The sequence below is a fragment of the Thermobia domestica genome, chromosome 10 (genome assembly GCF_964235325.1).
Source record: "Thermobia domestica chromosome 10, izTheDome1.hap1.1, whole genome shotgun sequence".
In the NCBI taxonomy this organism is placed as follows: Eukaryota; Metazoa; Arthropoda; class Insecta; order Zygentoma; family Lepismatidae; genus Thermobia; species Thermobia domestica.
In genome coordinates this window covers 173,628,758-173,648,676 of record NC_137463.1, presented here as the reverse complement: position 1 = coordinate 173,648,676, position 19,919 = coordinate 173,628,758, and the positions used below count along the sequence as shown (strand labels likewise).

Here is a 19,919-nt window from a genome sequence, read left to right as displayed (position 1 = left end):
TGTACTAAGATACGTACCCCTACATAGAAAAATTCAAATGCCGTATTTAAAAAAAATAATATAAATAAAAAAAATAGTGGAATCCCACTCATAATATATACTGTTTCACAACTATCGATGGATAATTTTACATTCCATAAGATTTCATTTTAGTTTAGAATAACCATACTGATTAATGATTCCTTTATTTGTTCAACATAGTGGTGAATGATGTACACATACAATTAAAGACGTTCTGTTTGAAATTTTCAGAGTAAAAATTTCCTATCCTGAACAAAAATTTCACAGTGTATAAACGTGGTTGTTTGGAGGGTGCTGTTGATTTTTTCCGAAAAGAGCAGAAATATTTTTTAAGTCCAAAATGTTGTACTTAGAGGATTATTTGGAAAGTATGTATTGAAGATATTAGATATAAGCATTTTTATGTTCATAACATCAACAGAGAACAAATTCATACACATAAAATTTATTTTGCATATAAATATTAATCGCTGTGTTGATTTTTATTTTCGGATCGTAAATGATAAGATTTTTGTTTCAATGATAACAAAATCGTATCTCTGTTATTCGGGAATTCATTATATTTTTTCCCCTTGCTTATTGCTTTGATACAATAGTTTGCATTATATTTTAAAACTGTTTAGAGACTTAATTCCTCCCACAAATCTTTGAAGTCCTATATCATATTTCGAATATCATTAATTCCGAATAAGAAAATTTAGGTAATGGTTAATAGAAGTTTAAACGTAGCTTCTTTTCTTCAACTACAAAATTGAAGTAAATGATCGGGCAATCGTATACTCACTCACTCCTGAGCTGAAATTAATTGCGGTATACGGTATGCAGTTATATACTAAATTATTTTTATAATTTTATGAAAGGAATTTATTGTTGTACTTTCCCTCAATTAGATCTATTCAAGAATGCTATCCTGTAAGTTGTTTCCGTGCAGAATAATGAACTGTCGGCGACAAGAGTTAAGGCCTTTATGCCGCAGAACAGGTACAGTATTTTTAGGCTGAAAAACTTGAAATATTTGTTATGTATGAGGAGATCCGTTGTCGATACCTTAGGAAGTGTTTCTTAAGAATTCTTCCGTACATATTCACATGTAGAGGATTTCACCGTTTTGCATGTGAAATACTGCATCCCCAAATATGCCATAAAAAAGTCAATCTGTACTACATGTAGATGGTCACTAAAAAACATGAATGCTATGTAACAGTCAGGGCAGGAGCGTAGCAGGGTGCCCGAGCGAAAGCGAAAGGGTGTGTCCGTAGGGAGCGGGCGCGTCAGCGATAGTGAACATGCGCGTAAACGAGGGTGTTACTAAAACCACTGGGTTTGTCTTTTCTAATTTTGCACCAATACACTATAAATAATCAGACCTTCTTTATCTTGATCCCGCAGGTTTAAAGAATCGAACGTACAAATCATTGTGCTCCAGATTTACATCTTCAACCACTGCGAGCCACCACTGATTACAAACACACGTAACGAAGTCCTGGATGGGAAAATCAAAACAATGAACTTCGTGGGCATTTATGTTATCTGTTATGTTCATATTCACGTAACTTTGATTTTCTGTAACATCACAGTGTACTTGTGCTAAGCGGTACAAATCTGTGTTTCGATTCGAAACTTTTGAACTAACGTGAAGTACGTGTTCACATTTGGCAAACCTTCTCTCAGGGATAGGACTATCTCCGTGGACACAAATAGTGTAGTTGATTCCTGTGATTTTTTTCCCCACAAAAGTGATACAGACTTTGAGCGGTCATGATCGGATTTGTGTATATTCTTTGAAGACTATCTCTTGACGCTTCTCATTTGGTTGTACCACCTACACCGTCGCACGGGCCTTTGCAGTGAGCAGACGCAAAAAAAGGAATCCACTTAGTGTAGAGACCATTGAAGTTATTCGTAATTACAGAGGTTTAGTAGGGTATTTTTGTTTTTGCTGCTCCCTTTGAATTTCCTTTGTGTTCTGTCCCTCCGCACGAGATGTACCGATCATCTGTTTTGCTCCGTTTATACCGCAGTCTAATCCGGACCAAGTTGGACTATGTCTGTGTTGCTTATGCGTCTGCTCTCTCCTCTCTGCTGAGACACTCTCATTTGACGCATAGGTATTTGTTGCGTGATTTGAATCGTTCGTATTGTGAGAAATGTATTGTTCCATTGAGTATTCTGCACATTCTTGTCATATATCGTGAATACTCAAATCTCAGATAGCGTCACGGACTGCCACTTCCACTTGATCGTGCGTTGGGCAATGATATTGTTATTGTTGAGCGTGTCCTATGCACGATTCTAACATACGATCACATAACATACGCTATACACGATTCTAACATTGCTCACATTCTCTGAGCTATTTAGTCTTGCTCGTGTAGTTTATTCTGACTTTTTATTGTTTTTTTTTTTCACTATTTATTGTTTTTGTTATATATTTGTTATTCCCATATAATATTATTCTTATATATTTATTATTTTCTTTTAGTTTTTTTAAATTCTCTTTCGCAGCAATGTTTTTGTCGTATTTTGATAAGTTTGTTGTTTAAATATTATTTATGGCAGTCGTGTTGATCGTAACGGGGACAAATAGCTTTAATACTGACGTCCCCATTAAACCTCAATCAATTAAGCTTAACTTTTGTTTTTGTACTTGGGCAGCTGCTCCATCACTGAAATAAATCAAATTTTTGACAGATGGCAAAACCCTGTTTACATGGTTTATGAGTTGCATCTGAAAGGTATATACAGCAATAGTGCCATATTATAAATGATTACTTATAATACACTGTCACTGAACAATGACATGTAACACATAATGCACAAAAGGGTGTATAGTAGCTTGAGAATTTACCCACTGATAACTTTGTATCCCATCTTGAATTACGAACGTTTAATTTTCTTCAAAATCAGCCAGTACCATGCAATTAGTATTACAGAGGTTGTCTTTAGTTTCCTGTAAATACGCAGACTGCGATTTTTTTTTATCTAGTGATGCTGTTAGAGGGCTAACAATTTCTGTATGAGACTTTCAGTGAATTCAGTAGAACTCAAATCAAGGTTTGTTAAGGTAGACCTGTCTGTATCATGCACTGTTTGACAGCATGGCAGTTTCATCCATTTCAGTATTAAGCATATCGTCAGTAATTTCTGCACCAGGCTAGCTAGAACACACATCCATCATACACTAGTACCTACGTATATCACATATCTTTAGTTCTAACAATTCTTGGAAATCAATATTTATATGTGCTCCTTCTAACATAAGCTTGACGTTTTGATGTAAACACACATGCAAACTGTATCGGTACCTGCGAATCAAGCAAGGACAAACCATTTAGTTCTACAGGCACAAAATTTGGAGAAACATATTTTCAATCGTTGGGCACATAGTTTTGAAATGAATCTACAATTCTTTCGAGTTATACAATCACTCGTTTTTGTCTGCTTTCTTTCACTACATTCACTTTTACTGAAACTCAATCGTTTTCTCTAGCAAATCTTATGCTATTCTCATTGAGCTGGTAGAAGTCTTCAACGGCCGTTATTCCGTTCCTAATTGCTTTCGTTCCTTCTTCTTAAAGTGTGGAAGAACAGCATGTTTCTTGGTTAGTTCCCTATTGATTCCTATAAGATATTTCAACTCCTGCAGTTCCTCGCATACTTTAGACTTAGACCAATTTTCCGACATTAAACTAACAATTTTAACTTTCTTTTCATTGGTAGCGTGCACGCCTTTAATGTTCAGTTTCTCAGTAAGAACGTAGTATTATTTGCAGAAAAGATTAGCACAAGTCTTTCTTCCATTCCTGATCACATTTTCTGGAAACTATTGCTCCAAATGTGTTTACAGTGTGTTTGTAGTTCTCTTACACTTTTTTACGTAATGCACACTACTGTTTTTCAGTACAAGTCTTTTTAATCTTGATACAGGTGGTACCGGTATATCTAATGTAGAACACACCTCATCCACTTCTTTTAGGTTAGATTCTGCAGGTACAAACTCTTGTTCACTTCCTGGTTCCTTATTATTTACATCTACACAAACAGTATTGCTTTGTAGCACGTCGGACAAAGATACTTGCCAGGCACAAGTTACACCGGTTGATCTTTCCTCCTGTTGAGATGATGATACATTATTTTCACACAGCCGTTTTTACCACTTTTCTTCCGATCTCTATGGTATTGAAAAGAATCACAACACACTTGTCCAAAAGGAGGATGATATTTGGCAAGAAATTTCTTTTCGTGATATGTACACGTTGATCAACTTCATTTAATTCACTCATTAGAGTTAAAGGTCTATTCACTTTCCTGTATATATTCTTACGACAGTCCTTTTTAACACACTATCTGACAGAACACTCCATTTTCTCTAACACACCCAATATCCAACACACAAATGTTCCTTACGAAGCACAACACCGGTCTTGCTGCGGAGCTGGTTTTATCGATAGGCGTGTACAAACTTGCCTGACACTGCTATTTCATACTAGTTCGTGCAGTGCGATGACATGTTCAGACTTGAAATGACATGCATGTATTAGACTAATCACATGTGCTTCTTAGCACTTGTTTTTTGTTCATGCTTTGTCACTAACATGGTATTTTTGGTTCTACTCATATTAAGTTCCATTTTTACGTATTGCACGTGTTATAGCTGAAAGATACGCATGCCATCGCCCTGTATTTTGATATTTTACACGTAACTTTCCAACGTTACAGTTTGTGTGCCTACTTACTCGAAAACTCTTTTTATTTATTTATTTACCATAAGTACGTTATGAACTAAAGGCATTTACCGTAGGTTTCATAATTTTCATACTTCTTTCACCAGAAATATTAAAGTGCAAGCATGGTCAAAATTCTGTTTGTGGCCATATTTGATACCTTTAAAATCATCATTGGTCAATTCTACGATCTCCTATTTCATTTATATTCGAAGTCCATATAGGACATTTCTAGTTCAGCATCTTTCCAGAATGTTCGAGGCTTAAAAATAGTGATTTGGCTTGATGTTCTCTTATGACTTTGTAGCATTATTTGAGACATTTGAAATTATAGTGGTAATCCTGCTGACATCTATTCCTGTCACCACGACATGGCGCGTCCTCAGGTTGCGGATCGAGGAGAAGGCTTATAGATATAGAGGTTAGCTGCGAATATACCGATTAAGCAGTCGCGGACAGCCGACTAGGAGTGGTCCTCCAGCTTTGGGGTTTGGGTAGGGCTAACAACTTCAGAAACATTCACAAAAGCCTCAGACAAGGACTGATAACTTGGCACGACCTCAGCAAAAGAAAATGGACATGAGATTTGGAACATGGAATATTAGGAGTCTTTATAGGGCAGGCGCGTTAAAATCCGTAACGAGTGAGTTAGAGAAATACAGGATGGACCTAGTAGGAGTTCAGGAAGTTAGGTGGGAAGGAAATGGATCTGTGAATTCCGAAAATTTTACGTTCTTTTACGGGGAAGGAAATAAAAATCACCAGTTAGAAACAGGGTTTTTCGTTCACAAACGAATATTACCAACAATTAAACGGGTTGAATTTGTTACTGACAGACTTTCTTTTATTACTCTTAAGGGACGGTGTTGTGATATTGTTTTAAATATACATGCCCCAACTGAAGATAAGGATGACGATATAAAATACAGTTTTTAATAAGAAGTGGAATGGATATTTGACCAACTCCCGCGATACCATATGAAAATTCTGTTAGGGGATTTCAATGCGAAGATAGGACGAGAGGATATTTTCAAACCGATTATAGGGAACGAAAGTCTGCATAAGGAAAGTAATGACAACGGTGTTAGACTCGCGAACTTTGCAACATCCAAAAACCGAATCGTGAAGAGTACAAAATTCCCACATCGCTACGTTCATAAATACACTTGGACATCACAAGACGGAAAAACACATAATCAAATTGATCCGTTTTAGTAGATAGAGAAGGCAATCTAGCATAATTGATGTCCGGTCGTTTAAAGGGGCTAATTGTGACATTGGTCACTACCTGGTAGCAGCGATAATATGAGAGAGATTATCATTGAATTAATATTCAATGTCCGAAAACGGAGAGATTTAATTTAAAGAAATTAGAAGAGAGCCAGGTAAGCGAGGAATACCAGATTGAAGTTTAGATTCTCGGTTTTAGAAGATTCGGAATGCACTAGTGTTGAGGATACTTGGATTGAAATTAGAGATAGCATTAAAAGTTCAGCAAAAGAAATGTTGGGACCCGCGGAAATACGTAGGAACAAACCATGGTTCGACCAGGAATACATTAAACTAGCAGAGAAGAGAAAACAGGCAAAATTACGCTGGCTACAAAATCCAAATGAAATAAGTACAGAAAATTTCGTAGATATCAGGCGGAAAACTTACTAAACTTTTAGAACAAAGAAACGCGATTTTTGAAAGCTAAAATTAAGGAACTTGAAGAAGGGGATCAGCGAATTTAAGAAAGGCTATCAACCTCGTACTTATATATTAAAGAAAGCTGACGGAACAGTTCTCACTAATACAGATAGCATCTTAAATAGATGGAAAGATTTCTTTGACGATTTGCTGAACGCGCAGCCGAAAACTAATGTGTGTGGAGAAAAGGAGATACACACCGCAGAACCGTATATTCCAGAACCGAACCGAATAGAAGTAGAAACCGCTATAAAGAAATTAAAGAAACACAAATCTCCGGGTGTAGATGAAATTTCGGCTGAGTTAATTTTAGCTGGAGGCGAAAAATTGTGGAACAAGATACACAAACTCATTCTCCTTATCTGGAACAAGGAAGAATTGCCACAAGAGTGGAAATAATCAATCATTGTTCCAATCCACAAGAAAAGCGACAAAACTGACTGTAATAATTATCGAGGCATTTCTCTTCTATTAACATCCTATAAAATCTTTTCAAATATTCTATTAGCAAGACCCCATACGCAGATGAAATTATTGGAGATTATCAGTGCGGATTTAGACGAAATCGATCAACTATCGACCAAATATTTACCATTCGCCAAATACTCGAAAAAAGTGGGAATACAATATCCCGGTACGTCATCTATTTATTGATTTTAGAAAGGCTTACGACTCGGTTAGGAGAGAAATATTATACAACGTTCTTACAGAACTTGGAATACCGAGAAAGCTAATTAGATTAATTAATATGTTTAAATGAATCCCAAAGTAAAGTCTGGATAGGGAAATTTTTGTCCACGAGCTTTCACTCGAAAATGGCCTGAAACAAGGAGATGCGTTGTCGCCATTATTATTTAACTTTGTGCTGGAATACGCTATAAAGAAAATCAGAGATAGCAACCAGGGCCTAGAGTTGAACGGTATTCACCAGGTTATGGCATATGCTGATGATGTAAATTTAATAGGGGATAATAGGAAAACAATAGAAAGAAATGCAGAGGTCTTATTAAACGCTTGCAGGGACATGGGTTTAGAAGTTAATGCAGAGAAAACTAAATACATGGAAGTGCGTCGGGACCGTAATACGGCAAATTATGGATGCGTTGAAATATTAAATAATACTTTTGATAAAGTGGATACTTTCAAATATTTAGGATCAATATTAACAGACGAAAATCATATTCACGAAGAAATTAAATGTCGACTAAAAGCAGGGAATTCGTGTTACTATTCGGTTCAAAATCTCTTGTCGCGAATTGTGTCGAGGAATTTGAAGCTTAAAATATATAAAATGATAATCATGCCTGTTGTTCTGTATGGTTTCGAAACATAGCCGCTTACTCTGAGAGAAGAACATAGACTGAAAGTATTTGGGAACAAGATCCTGAGACGAATATTCGGACCCAAGAGGAACGGGAATGGTTCGAAACATGGCCGCTTACTCTGAGGGAAGAACATAGACTGAAAGTATTTGGGAACAAGATCCTGAAACGAATATTCGGACCCAAGAGGAACGGAATGGGGAATGGCGGAAACTTCACAACGAGGAACTACACAATTTATACGGTTTACCCAACATTGTTAGGGTCGTCAGATCTAGGAGGCTTAGGTGGGCAGGTCATATAGCTAGAATGGAAGAAAGTAGAAACGCTTTCAAAGTCTTGACTGGAAGACCAATCGGAAAACGGCCATTAGGAAGACCTAGGCACAGATGGGAGGACAATATTAAGATGGATCTCGCAGAGATAGGAATACAAAGTAGAAACTGGATCCAATTTGTTAAGGATAGAAGTCAGTGGAGAGCTTTTATGAACGCGGCATTGAACCTCCGGGTTCCATAGGCCATAGAGTTGGTTGGTTGGTTAGTTATTGGTAATCCTGCATTAAAGGTCACTTCATAACTTTCCACTGGTGTTTATCTCTTATCTATACCCCTTTCCATTACTGAAATATTATATTTGGCGTGCATACCTATTTTCTCATGATTTGCTACACGCCATATTGGAAATATGGCCACCATGGGTGTACGTAATGGAATCCGGTATTTCTAATCATACCATTGTATTTACGAAACATCCACCATTACATGTGCAAATTATCAAAATTTTTAAAAATGGTCGTGCAGCCAATTTGTAGTAAATATGCGATTTTTGATGGAATGACTCAGTCTTCACCTTGTACACAGAAAATACAGCTCGCATACGTTGCAGAAATATACAGCGTCGGTGCAAATTAATCTCTTATATCCCTTCATTTACAGTCACTAATTTTAATCGTAAAGTTTTTTTTTTCTTTCTTTCTTTACATTAACTCTAAATCTGCATTGTTATCTTTTTAAGACTAAAAATTGTAGTAAGTTGTCGGAGGACAAAATGTAGTGTTTTTTTTTCTTTCTTTCTTTCTTAAATTACTAACGAAACATATTGTAACGGTGCTAGGAGTATGAATCAAAATACTTTCGAGGCAACTAACAAAATTCATCAAACCTAATCTCCTTGTGTAAGGGAACACAGTGATAAAGCTTGAATGAATTTTAATGACGTTGGAATCCGAAGTTATTTTAGGTTACAGGTCATCCCAAGAGGGAGGGGGAAGCGGAGATAGGGCTCCTCGAACCTACTCGGTACTACTTTTGTAAATTAAATATAAATGAGTTGTTTTTAATGTTTTTGTACATAAAACTTATTTCGTTTACTCTATATTAAACTACAGTGTTATTTGTTAATTACTATGACTCAAAACAACAGACTCAGCTGGCACCAGTAGTACAGAACTTGTCCTGCTCAGCCAGCATGACCAGATACGTAGTTTATTTAATTCGCAAAACTAGAAGAGAACATTACCTTTGGTATTCTGGTCAGATAATAGTCTTGTACTTAAATTACATTTGTTCTGATATTCAAATTAAAAGGTTCCAGGTAATTCCAAGGAGGGAGGGCTCCTCAGACCCACTACTCGTTTCTAAGCTTTTATTTTATTTATTTATTTATTTATGTCGCTATGTCGCAAGTGCTATATATGGAGCATTGGACTGTATGGTTCAGAGACTAGGACATTACGGAAGTTAGAAAAGAAATATTGAGAGAGCTTCGAAATGTGGTGTTGGAGGAAGATGGAGAAGATAAAATGGACAGAGAGAGCAACAAACGAAGATGTTTTAAAACGGATAGGAGAGAAGAGGACACTTCTAGCCACCATCCTTCGTAGAAAGCCCAATTGGATTGGACACATCTTGCAAAGAAATTGTCTTCTTCACACCGCCATAGAAGGAAAGATGGAAGGGAAGCGAGGAATAGGAAGAAGAAGAATACAGCTGATCGATGATTTGAAAGATAGGAGAAAATATTGGGAGTTAAAAGAGGAAGCTAAAGATCGAGAGTGGAAGAAACATTTCCAGGCCCAAATCTAAAATTAAAAAAAATAATTAAAATAGAACAAGTGGCTGGTACATTACATTTTGTTGGATTTTTTTTATTTTTTTAACAAAAACTACATTGTGGGTTCGAGAACTTCCCCCTCCCGTGGATTCCTAGGCTTAACTTAAACTTAGGAAAGCGTCTAAAAATTTATTAATGCCGAAATTTTCACTAGGAACGTCCACTTTTCTTATTTTTTATGTAATCATCTTATGTAAATACACACAGCTGTTTTTCTTACACCTCACGTCTTTCATTATACTATAATGATAAACCTTGCTGGTATGGTTAAGCTTTTCTTAACATTCTAAAAACATATAACCCTTTCGCGACGTACCCGCACGATTGTGCGGATACCACATACAATCACTAATAATCATATATTTTTGTGTTGCATTTTATTTCTTCGGCCGGGGACGGCTCGCTACAATTTTGAGGGTTACGTGTCGTACAGATGCGTCAATCCCACACGAGAGTGCGAATTTCTTTCGTTTGCGGTTGAAGTTTGGTGGGAGATTTATAAAGATGTTAAAAAGTTCCCGTATGGAAAGGGATAATACCTTCAAATACATTGAAGTTTCTGTTCCAGTTATATAAACCTATATTGTGTCTTCAGTTGTATTGTGGAAGTTTCTACTGCTGTAATTGTGCTTGCCGGTATCGTGCTGAAAACACTTAATAGCTTGTTATATCTTTAAAAGCTTTAAATACTCAAATGATTTGTCACTTTCTCTTATAGTCTGAAATAACATGTGTATCCTGCTTGAGGCTTTTCCATCTAAGAAGATTATGCCTTAAGTTCTGGTCCTCTTGTATGGTGATGCACTCCATATGTAGGCCTCCCTTTAGTTTCTTTGTTCCGTCAGTAGAGTTTCGGTCAGGGTTGGCAAAAACTGTTTTCTTTTTTCTTTTTCTTGTTTTTGAGAAACAAAAAAAACTGATTTTTTATTTAGACTATTTTTTTAATAGATCTGCTATGCAATAACGGAGTTATGAAAGATGTGACTTAACAGCGTAAGTAGGGCTACCAGATCTCACGTTTTACAGTTGTTTGTTTTTCTGGCACGTTTTACGGTATACGTTTTTATTTTCCCTGTTTAATGATTTCTTCCGAACTTAAATAAAGAAAAGAAATGATAGGTCAGAACATTTTTGAAACGATTTTGTTAGTGCTTTTTTTTTAAAAATTAGAGAAAGTGATTTTTCACTTACTGTTGACAACGCTGTAACTTAGTATTCAGAGAGAAAATACAGTAGGTTGCAAAACCTCTTATCTAGCGGGCAGTCCAACCTTCTAGTTTTGAATAATTTGGTTTTAGCATCTTAGCCTTCGCATGTAAACATCGTCTCGATCATATCACAGTTTCGATCGATCGTGATATACTGATGTGAAGAACAAAAGCTATCGTGAACTAATAAAAGCAGATTTCCAAGTGCCATTTCTATATGTACCGCAGGTATTTTTAAACGTACGTATATAAAAGGATATGGGACTGTTAAGAGACCAATCTTCATTAAAATACAGTTCAAAGGCAACAGTTCAAGCCTTTTCTTTGAAATGATATTGCACCTATGCTAATTGTCGACAGTACAGGTCCGAGTCTATTGCACGGCAGCAGCACCTCGTGATGCACAGCATAATCTTCCCTGGATCTCAGTGTGGGCTTTCCATATACACCGAAGCTTGTTCTCGCTTCGACCACGATCTTTCTCATATTGTTGTCGTGGTTATCCGCTTCAAGAATAGCTCGAGTTCGTTGCATTTCAGTAATTCGCAGATAGGTAAATGTTATTATACAATGATAACTATGTAAGGTGGCACCCAAACGTGAACGTCATTTTGTAGCTAACTTTCTCCAAGTGGTTTATCACTGTTTAGTGATGTTTAGGTCGTTGGCGATGTTATCACTGTTTACATCCCGGTCTTGCTCAACTTTCGTTTCAATATCACATACTTTTGCTGTGATTGGTCGCCCCTGCGAGGATTACCTTCTACATCAAAATTTTGAGAACGAAAGCGAATGAACCATTTTTTGACTGTTCTTTTGATAACGCATCTTGTCCATAGATAGCACAAATTTATTCACAGTATTTGCAATTTTACTAAAATAAAGTGTAAAATGTAGCGCAGGTTTGGGGAAGGTTCACTTATATTCACGGCGTAATATCTTACGTCTTATTGTAAGAATTCCAACAGTTTTTACACATTTACAAGCTTCAACTGTCAACTACCAAATGAAGTTAAGCCTGATCCGCTGCGACTCACCTATATCCTGAAATTTGAGACACTAAAGCCATCTGGTGCGCAAAAAGTTCAATACTTTTTAGACTTTCTGATATATCGTCCGTTCCGAATAAAATTCGCGCCACACTGTGTGTGTCTGTACATAGCAGGCTGATCGTAGTGTCTGCAAAGGGCTGCTGCTAATAGTTTGAAGGTCATTGGATAATGCAAGTGTAGTTGTGTGTAAATTACAACCTGTATCCGCAATGCGAACGAACGCCTATTGTGCATTTATGTGACTTGGAGCGTTTCTGTGCACTAGAACTGTGAGAAACCAAGTGATCGTTCCGCAGAATCGCCGCTCGCGTGGGACGTGTTGTGTCAATAATCCATGTTAAGTACATTACGTATGCGTAGATGTTCGCACAGTAGGCATACCACCCATAACACACTGGGATAGCCTGAATGGAAAAACCGTTCGAGCTGCCCTAAATGATAGGACTGTGACCGGTAGTGCGCTCCAAACCCATTCTAACGCCCTCATGTAAGCGCTAACTATATTAGTTAAGAGCCTGCCTTACTAAAAATAATACGAAATTTACCATTTTTCTTTTGCTTGATTATTCATCAGTGAAAGGAGATAATGAAATGCAAGTTACCACAATCATAGATAATGCTATTCTACAACAGAAAATAAGAACCTGAAGAATGTTCAGTGTTGCCATCCATAAAAATTACAGTGTTGCCAGAAAAACAATTTCCTTAAAATCTAAGTTAAGGCAGCGAGTAGAAGAACAAACACAACTGCATTTGATTACGTATCATGTTGTTTAGGTTTCTTGTGAACTACTTTTTAATTAACATTATTATTTAGTTTTAATAACTGTATGTTAAAACTATTTTGTTTATTACAAACTAAATACAACTATTCTTTTAAAAGTAGTTCACAGGAAACCAAAACAATATGATGCGTAACCATATGCAGTTGAGTTTGTTCCTCTACTCGCTGCCTTAACTTAGATTTTTAGGGAAATTGTTTTTCTGGCAACACTGTAATTTTTATGGATGGCAACACTGAACATTCTTCAGGTTCATATTTTCTGTTGTAGAATAGCATTATCTATGATTGTGGTGACTTGCATTTCATTATCTCTTTTCATTGATGAATAAACAAGCAAAAGAAAAATGGTAAATTTTGTATTATTTTTAGTAAGGCAGGCTCTTAACGGGATGATCTACCTTTTCTCGGCACAAAAATTTTTATATTGAGCCTTATGGGGAGAACATGGCTACCGAATTTCCTCAGTTTCTAAGGAACTAGGTATCTCTAATGGGAAAGAAAAATTTTGCAGCATTCTACAGAAGTTTATTAACGGGTTGAAATACTTAAATTGTATATTTGTCTGCTAGTTTAGCAGAAATAAATTATTAAAAAATAAATAAATTAGTTTCTTTTTATACAAATTATAATATGTCTAACTTTGGAACCAATTATGGTAGAAAGATCAACTTTTTTTGTTTTATTCCTTAAGAAGAAACGAATCTAATAGTTTTAATCACAACCATATCTGATACGCCAATTAAAAAATAGTATTTTAATATAAGTATTAAAGTCCACCTGTCAAGAAGTTTGAGGAGGGTAAGGTATCTGCGCCCACCCTTTTCTTCTGTTTTCGTCCCGAGAGATATGAAGGGACCGTTTTCACAGCAGGTGACAATGCGAATGTAAACATCCTGTCCTCACGTTCAATAGCCCAAGTTCGGCCACTTTCTCTCTCTTTTTTTTCTCTCTCTCTCTCTCTCCCTCTTCCGAGGAGGTGTTTCTACCTTATAAGAAAATTATAGATATGTAGAGAAAATGGTGATCAATTATTTCTGATAGCCAGATGATAGACAAGCATTCTAAAATGCCTTCGAATTCCAAAAATGTATCGACCATAACTTTACCATCTGGTTATTTTCAGGAGGAAAAAGTTTTATATTATTATTATTATTATTATTATTATTATTATTATTATTATTATTATTATTATTATTATTATTTGGAGTTAGAGTGCAAAGCCACGAAGATACAAATGGCTCCATTGGCTAAACATACACATAGCTGCCCCCATTCAGAACATCCCTTTGTGCGTTAGTAAACATGCTACAACAGTGCGCCACTCGCAAAAATCTAATTCAACTCTTATTGATCTCAGTAGCGCTTACTAATAGCGTAAATGCTATAAATCAGGCATTTGCAAGTAGGAACAGGGATTGGCCGAATCACAGAAATCTTACTGTCGTCACGGGCTGTAAAAGGTAATATATGACATTTTCACAAGAAATAATTATCGGATAATTTAATAACGGACAATTTCGCGGGCTGTATAAAAGAACTCGCCGTGTCAGATCCGGCCCGCGAACCGACGTTTGGATATGCCTGCGTAAACATTCAACAAAAATATTTCCCCCGTGGGACGCTTCTTTGTATTGAAGAGAAGGCTAGTTCCGAGAAATGCCCAAACAATAATAAGGAATTTGAATGTCAAGTTCTGACCACCAGAAATTCCCGCGAAGTGATAATCTTATACATCCCAGCTAATCATTCCAGTTAGTGAGCAAGTACAGGTCAGATCTGTGTGGGAAGCGAAACCGAACTGTGACAATTTGCGTAGTATAACACATTATGGAAAACGGACCAATAATGAAACGAAAGAAGAAGGGTCATTTTCCCTTATAATCATCCCTTATAATCAAGGAGTCCCTTGTTTGATTCCCGATGAAGACACAAGTGGTTCGGATCCTACGTTAAGCTGTAGGTCCCACCCATAGGACGTCATCATTCTGAAAGTATGTTCTTTTCTGCGTATCCTGCTTCTTGTTTCAACTCTTTAGGATAAATCAAGACTAACTGACAGTGCGTAGTCTTAGCGGGGTAAGCGTGGAAAACGAAAAAGTCAAAGAAAACAGGGATTTGCTCCCTTGTCCCCATATAACAATGCACAGTATGGACACCGTTCCAAATGGGTCTTATAGGAGCTATCATGGCAACATTTTTGTATAAGACAATTGGTGTGTGTCGTCTGCATGGTTGTCTGGGGACAAAAAAGGGCAAACATGTTTTTCAATAAATAAATAAATAAATAAATAAATAAAAGAAAACGTGCATTTTTCAATTCCCATATCCTCGTCCTAAGAAGGCGCTTAGCGCAACGAGCCTAAACTTTAAATTCTTTGAAAGTTTGTTCTTTTTTGCGTATCCTGCTTCTTGTTTCAACTCCCTGGGACAGTGATGATTTCAGGGGTGATTCTCGGGGGGAATTCTCCCAAGAGCTACGAAATTCACCCTCGGGTGCTTGATATCTTCGCAGAAATTTCTGTGAAGCACGCAATTTTTAGTTGTTTTCCCCCCTGTGCGTGGTGCCTCCGGAGGAAATGATCTGAAATTAACACTGCTATAGGATAATTGGAGATTGGCTTACAGTGCTTAGTCTTAGCGAAGTAAGCACGAGAAACCAGAAATATCACAAAAAAAAAAAAAAAAAAAAAAAAAAAAAAAAAAAACAGGGCTTTTGCTCCACTGTTCCCCCGTGAAAATGCACGGTTTAAACAACAATACGGGTTGGATCTAACAGGGCTACTTAGAGAACGTCTTATAGAGCATTTGGTGTGCAGTGTTGTCTGCGGACAAGGAGGCAAAACCGTGTTTTTCATTAAAAATAGAGTATTTTAAATTTCCCTCGCCCCCTCAGGAGTCGCTTCTTCAATGAGACCGTATCCTGCCTCTTTCTCCCATTCTCTAGGCTCTAGGCCAATTAGGACTGACAGGCATTTGAATAGGTCCATTACTTGGTTGCCTAGTAATTAGCCATCATATTGGTTGCCATATTGGATTTAGACAATTGTTCTCTCATGTTACCATGTAAAATATGTCTTGTCGTGATGAAAGCTACCAGAAAAAGTAGGTTTCGTTTAGTCCTAAGGAAGTACGCTACATCCTAGAGTAATGCGTGCATATACGCACTTGTATTTGTAACTTTGTACAGTTAATCGTTAGACAACAGTGTTGCCAGGTTGTAAGGTTTCTAAGTGGCAATAAACAATGCCATATTTAAATTCATCGGCCTCAGAAACCTATAGTTTGACACCAAAATTATCTTTCTAAGTGCCTTGGTTCACGATCTCTCTCTTTATATATATATATATATATATATATATATATATATATATATATATATATATATATAGAGAGAGAGAGAGAGAGAGAGAGAGAGAGATTTACGTAGGCCATATTGGAAAATGACGGCTACCAGGAAAACACCTCAAATTTGAAATATATTCCCAAGCCATTATTTTAAAAAGAACTTAGGGGACATTTTTTTACGGACCCCTAAATATGGGGGCCAGGACTTTACATTGTCGGAATCCTGTGGGGGCACCCCTCTGCTCCCCTTCCCTTCGCCACTACTGTATGCTATAATATTTGTCCGGAAGGGAAAAAATCCCAAAATAACAGCGTTTTCTGATATATACTGTTCTTCCCGCGCACTCTAGAATGCATCTTGATGAACTTCCAGAGGTAACGGGGAAAAGAGGATACTTCACACCACATCGTTCAGTCTCTTAGTTTGGAACCATTGAGGGAGAAAAACTCTATAAAGCTAATAGTATTTGGCAGCTGACAGGTAATCGAGAAACTGGTCGAGAACCTGTTTCATTCAGACATCCACCCCCTTCCCCCTCCATTTCACCAACCCCCGCCCTTTCCGCGGCCAAGCTTAGAGTGGGGCGTGACTTACCCTCGTCAAACTTTGACAGGTGGACTTTAATACTTATATTAAAATATTATTTTTTAATTGGCGTATCAGATATGGTTGTGATTAAAACTATTAGAGTCGTTTCTTCTCAAGGAATAAAACAAAAAAAAGTTGATCTTTCTACCATAATTGGTTCCAAAGTTAGACATATTATAATTTGTATAAAAAGAAACTAATTTATTTATTTTTTAATAATTTATTTCTGCTAAACTAGCAGACAAATATACAATTTAAGTATTTCAATCCGTTAATAAACTTCTGTAGAATGCTGCAAAATTTTTCTTTCCCATTAGAGATACCTAGTTCCTTAGAAACTGAGGAAATTCGGTAGCCATGTTCTGCCCATAAGGTCCAATATAAAAATTTTTGTGCCGAGAAAAGGTAGATCATCCCGTTAAGGCTGAACTACGTTACCACGTTCTCTTGTACGGATACCTCTGACGCCAAGGTACTGCCCCTGGCTGTTTACATTTTATTTATTTATTTACTTATTTATTTATTGGTCTCAGTCTCTTTTCGACGTGGATTTCCTCAGCCGTTGAGGTGAGTTTATTAAATGTATTCTGCTTCTTGATAAAATAACATGAGACCCTAGTTTGCTCTTCTTGGATTTCTTTTAATTATTTTTGTTCTTTCTCTTTTTATAATTCCTTAAATACACGAACATGTAAACCTACATTCACTAAACATATATACTTAAACACCGGACGCGTCAAAAAAAATCTATATACGTTTTGAACTGTCATAGAAAAATTTCTGGGAAAAAGTAGCGCTGTATTGCTTTAACAAGTGACACAGAATCGTTAGTCTAGTTGCGCACTCCAGTTAGTGCCAAGAAAGAACATCAAGACTGCGGACGGACATTTTAGCTCTGAAAAGCGGAAGCAGGTTAGTAAGGATGCTGGAAGTTTAAGAATGTTGCTACGGTTCAGAGACAGTGGAGACCTACGTATGGGATTGATCCACCTTGAAGGGTAACAATTATACGCCTACGAGTAAATCCGAGGTTCATGGAACAGTGTGTGAAGTGCAGAAAGCCCGATTAGGGTGACTTTCCACGGCTATAAGTGCTGAATCCTTGCAGTTCCGGTACTGTTTCAGCGTTCAACACAAAAATTTTCAAGACAAATTTCACGTAAGGGCGATGTAAGTGCTAGTAGTGTGCTATGCATACTGAAAAAAGGTAAATTGCGTTTGTACATTCCAAGGCTGGTGCAACAGCTAAATGACGACGACCCAGGTCACAGGTTATAATTTTGTAAATGGGTTCAGGAGATGGTTACATGCAAACCGGGATTTGTGGGTAACGTTGTTTTGTCTGCTGAAGTACAGTTCAAACTTAACGGAACTATCAGTTGTGTGTACTGGGCTGATGATAATCCCCACATTACTGTTGAGAAAGCTGCGATTTTGCCTGGTGTAAATGTGTGGTGTGATTTGTCTCCTAGGGGACCTATTGGGCCTTTCCATTGTGACGGTACTGCACCTGACATTGCTTGCAGATTCCATTTTCCGTGCTATTCGTGCAATATATGGTAATGATAGGTTCTATTACCAACCAGATGATACCCCGCTATACTACCATAGGGATGTGGATCAAAATGTATCAGACCGGTAGATAGGAAGCGGGGGCCAATCGAGTTTCCTGCTCATCTCGAGCTTATGAGTAGAGACACGATTTTTTGGTGACACGCGAAAACGCGAAATGTATCCGTTTTGTATGAAAATGTTGTATACCTAAAATATATATATTTTCACTACTTGTTAGGCCATATAACGCTCACGATTAAACGCGAAATTCTGACGAATTAACAAAATTTGCAACAAGACTCAATATTCCACGAAATTTACGTAAAAGTGACAATTTTTGACGATTTTATGGTTTATTCATTACCATTATTTCTCCCTTCTGCATGCTTAAACGTGAGTAAACACTATTAGGTCATCATTTGTCTACCACAATGAAATATGGAACTGCCGGATGTCTGATGCCAGCCCTCCCTCAATTTGTCTGTTTCTTGGCAGGAACGATTGTGGTCCCAGATTTGTCTCGTGTGCTTCTAGAACGGCAAAGCAACCGGTATAATGCCAAAAATCACATGTTTCGATAGAACGCAATAATTTAAAGATCATGGCTACTACGTTTTTCATGTACGTCAAAAAATAGTTATGTGTAAATTTTGTAATATTAGACTAGAATATTCGTAATAAAGAACAAATATAACACCAGAAAATATTGAAACAATTCTTACCTGTTATTTGCGTAAGTAAACTGTAAATACTAAAGTTTTTTTTTCTATTAATGTTCTCTGTGTTCGTTTTTTCTTTTTAAAATGATACTTTCGTTCAATGAGGATGCTTAGTGTTATTTTTTAAAAACTCAAATATTGTTTAATATAGTCATGCATGAACTCATGTCATGATGATTGATGAGTGGAAATTAAGGTGAAATAAAAGGTAACTAATTGTGATTGCCAAGGAAAATAGTGTTCTTACATTGAATTTTTATTCACCGATTTTATCCCGCTTTACGTATATTTTTATAACGAAATTACGAATTCTTATTTACCACAAAATTGTGTCTCTACTTATGAGGCACAGTAAAAGATGAGGCGTACCATCGTAAAATACGTAACTTGAACACACTTTGGGTGAGATTCAAATGGTGTGCGTAGAAATTCCGTTGGACACTTTGCTGTGAAGTACGGAAGCAGTCTTGGCTCATACTTAGAGATGTATCGATACTGAAGACCACCATTTGGAACATTCAGTTTGACCAGACAGTATCTCATTTTCCAAATTGGACTGTAACCGTACTTTTCCCAGAAATTTAACCTTGTAGGCGGGGGGGAAAAATCTATGATAGTTCAAAGTGTATGCATATTTTTGACGCACCAGTATTAATCCTATCATCATGGCTTTCTTCACTAGAGATTACTCTTTCTTAGCTTTTCATTTTCCTCACGATGCTGAATAAGTATTACAAGATCTTTGCCTCTATCGGAAGTCAAATCTGAAATTATGGGGCGGAAAGCACGACCAC

General features: G+C 36.9%; 1 protein-coding gene across 1 annotated transcript in view; it reads left to right on the top strand.

Moving 5' to 3' along the window:
* Positions 1-255: 255 nt before the first annotated feature.
* Positions 256-19,919, top strand: part of Ing3 (Inhibitor of growth family, member 3) — an 81,135-nt gene continuing 61,471 nt past the window's right edge. Inside the window, exon 1 of the mRNA XM_081728765.1 lies at positions 256-389. Coding sequence (XP_081584891.1) covers positions 362-389 — 28 coding nt within the window. The 5' untranslated portion in view covers positions 256-361. The remainder of the gene's footprint in view (positions 390-19,919) is intronic.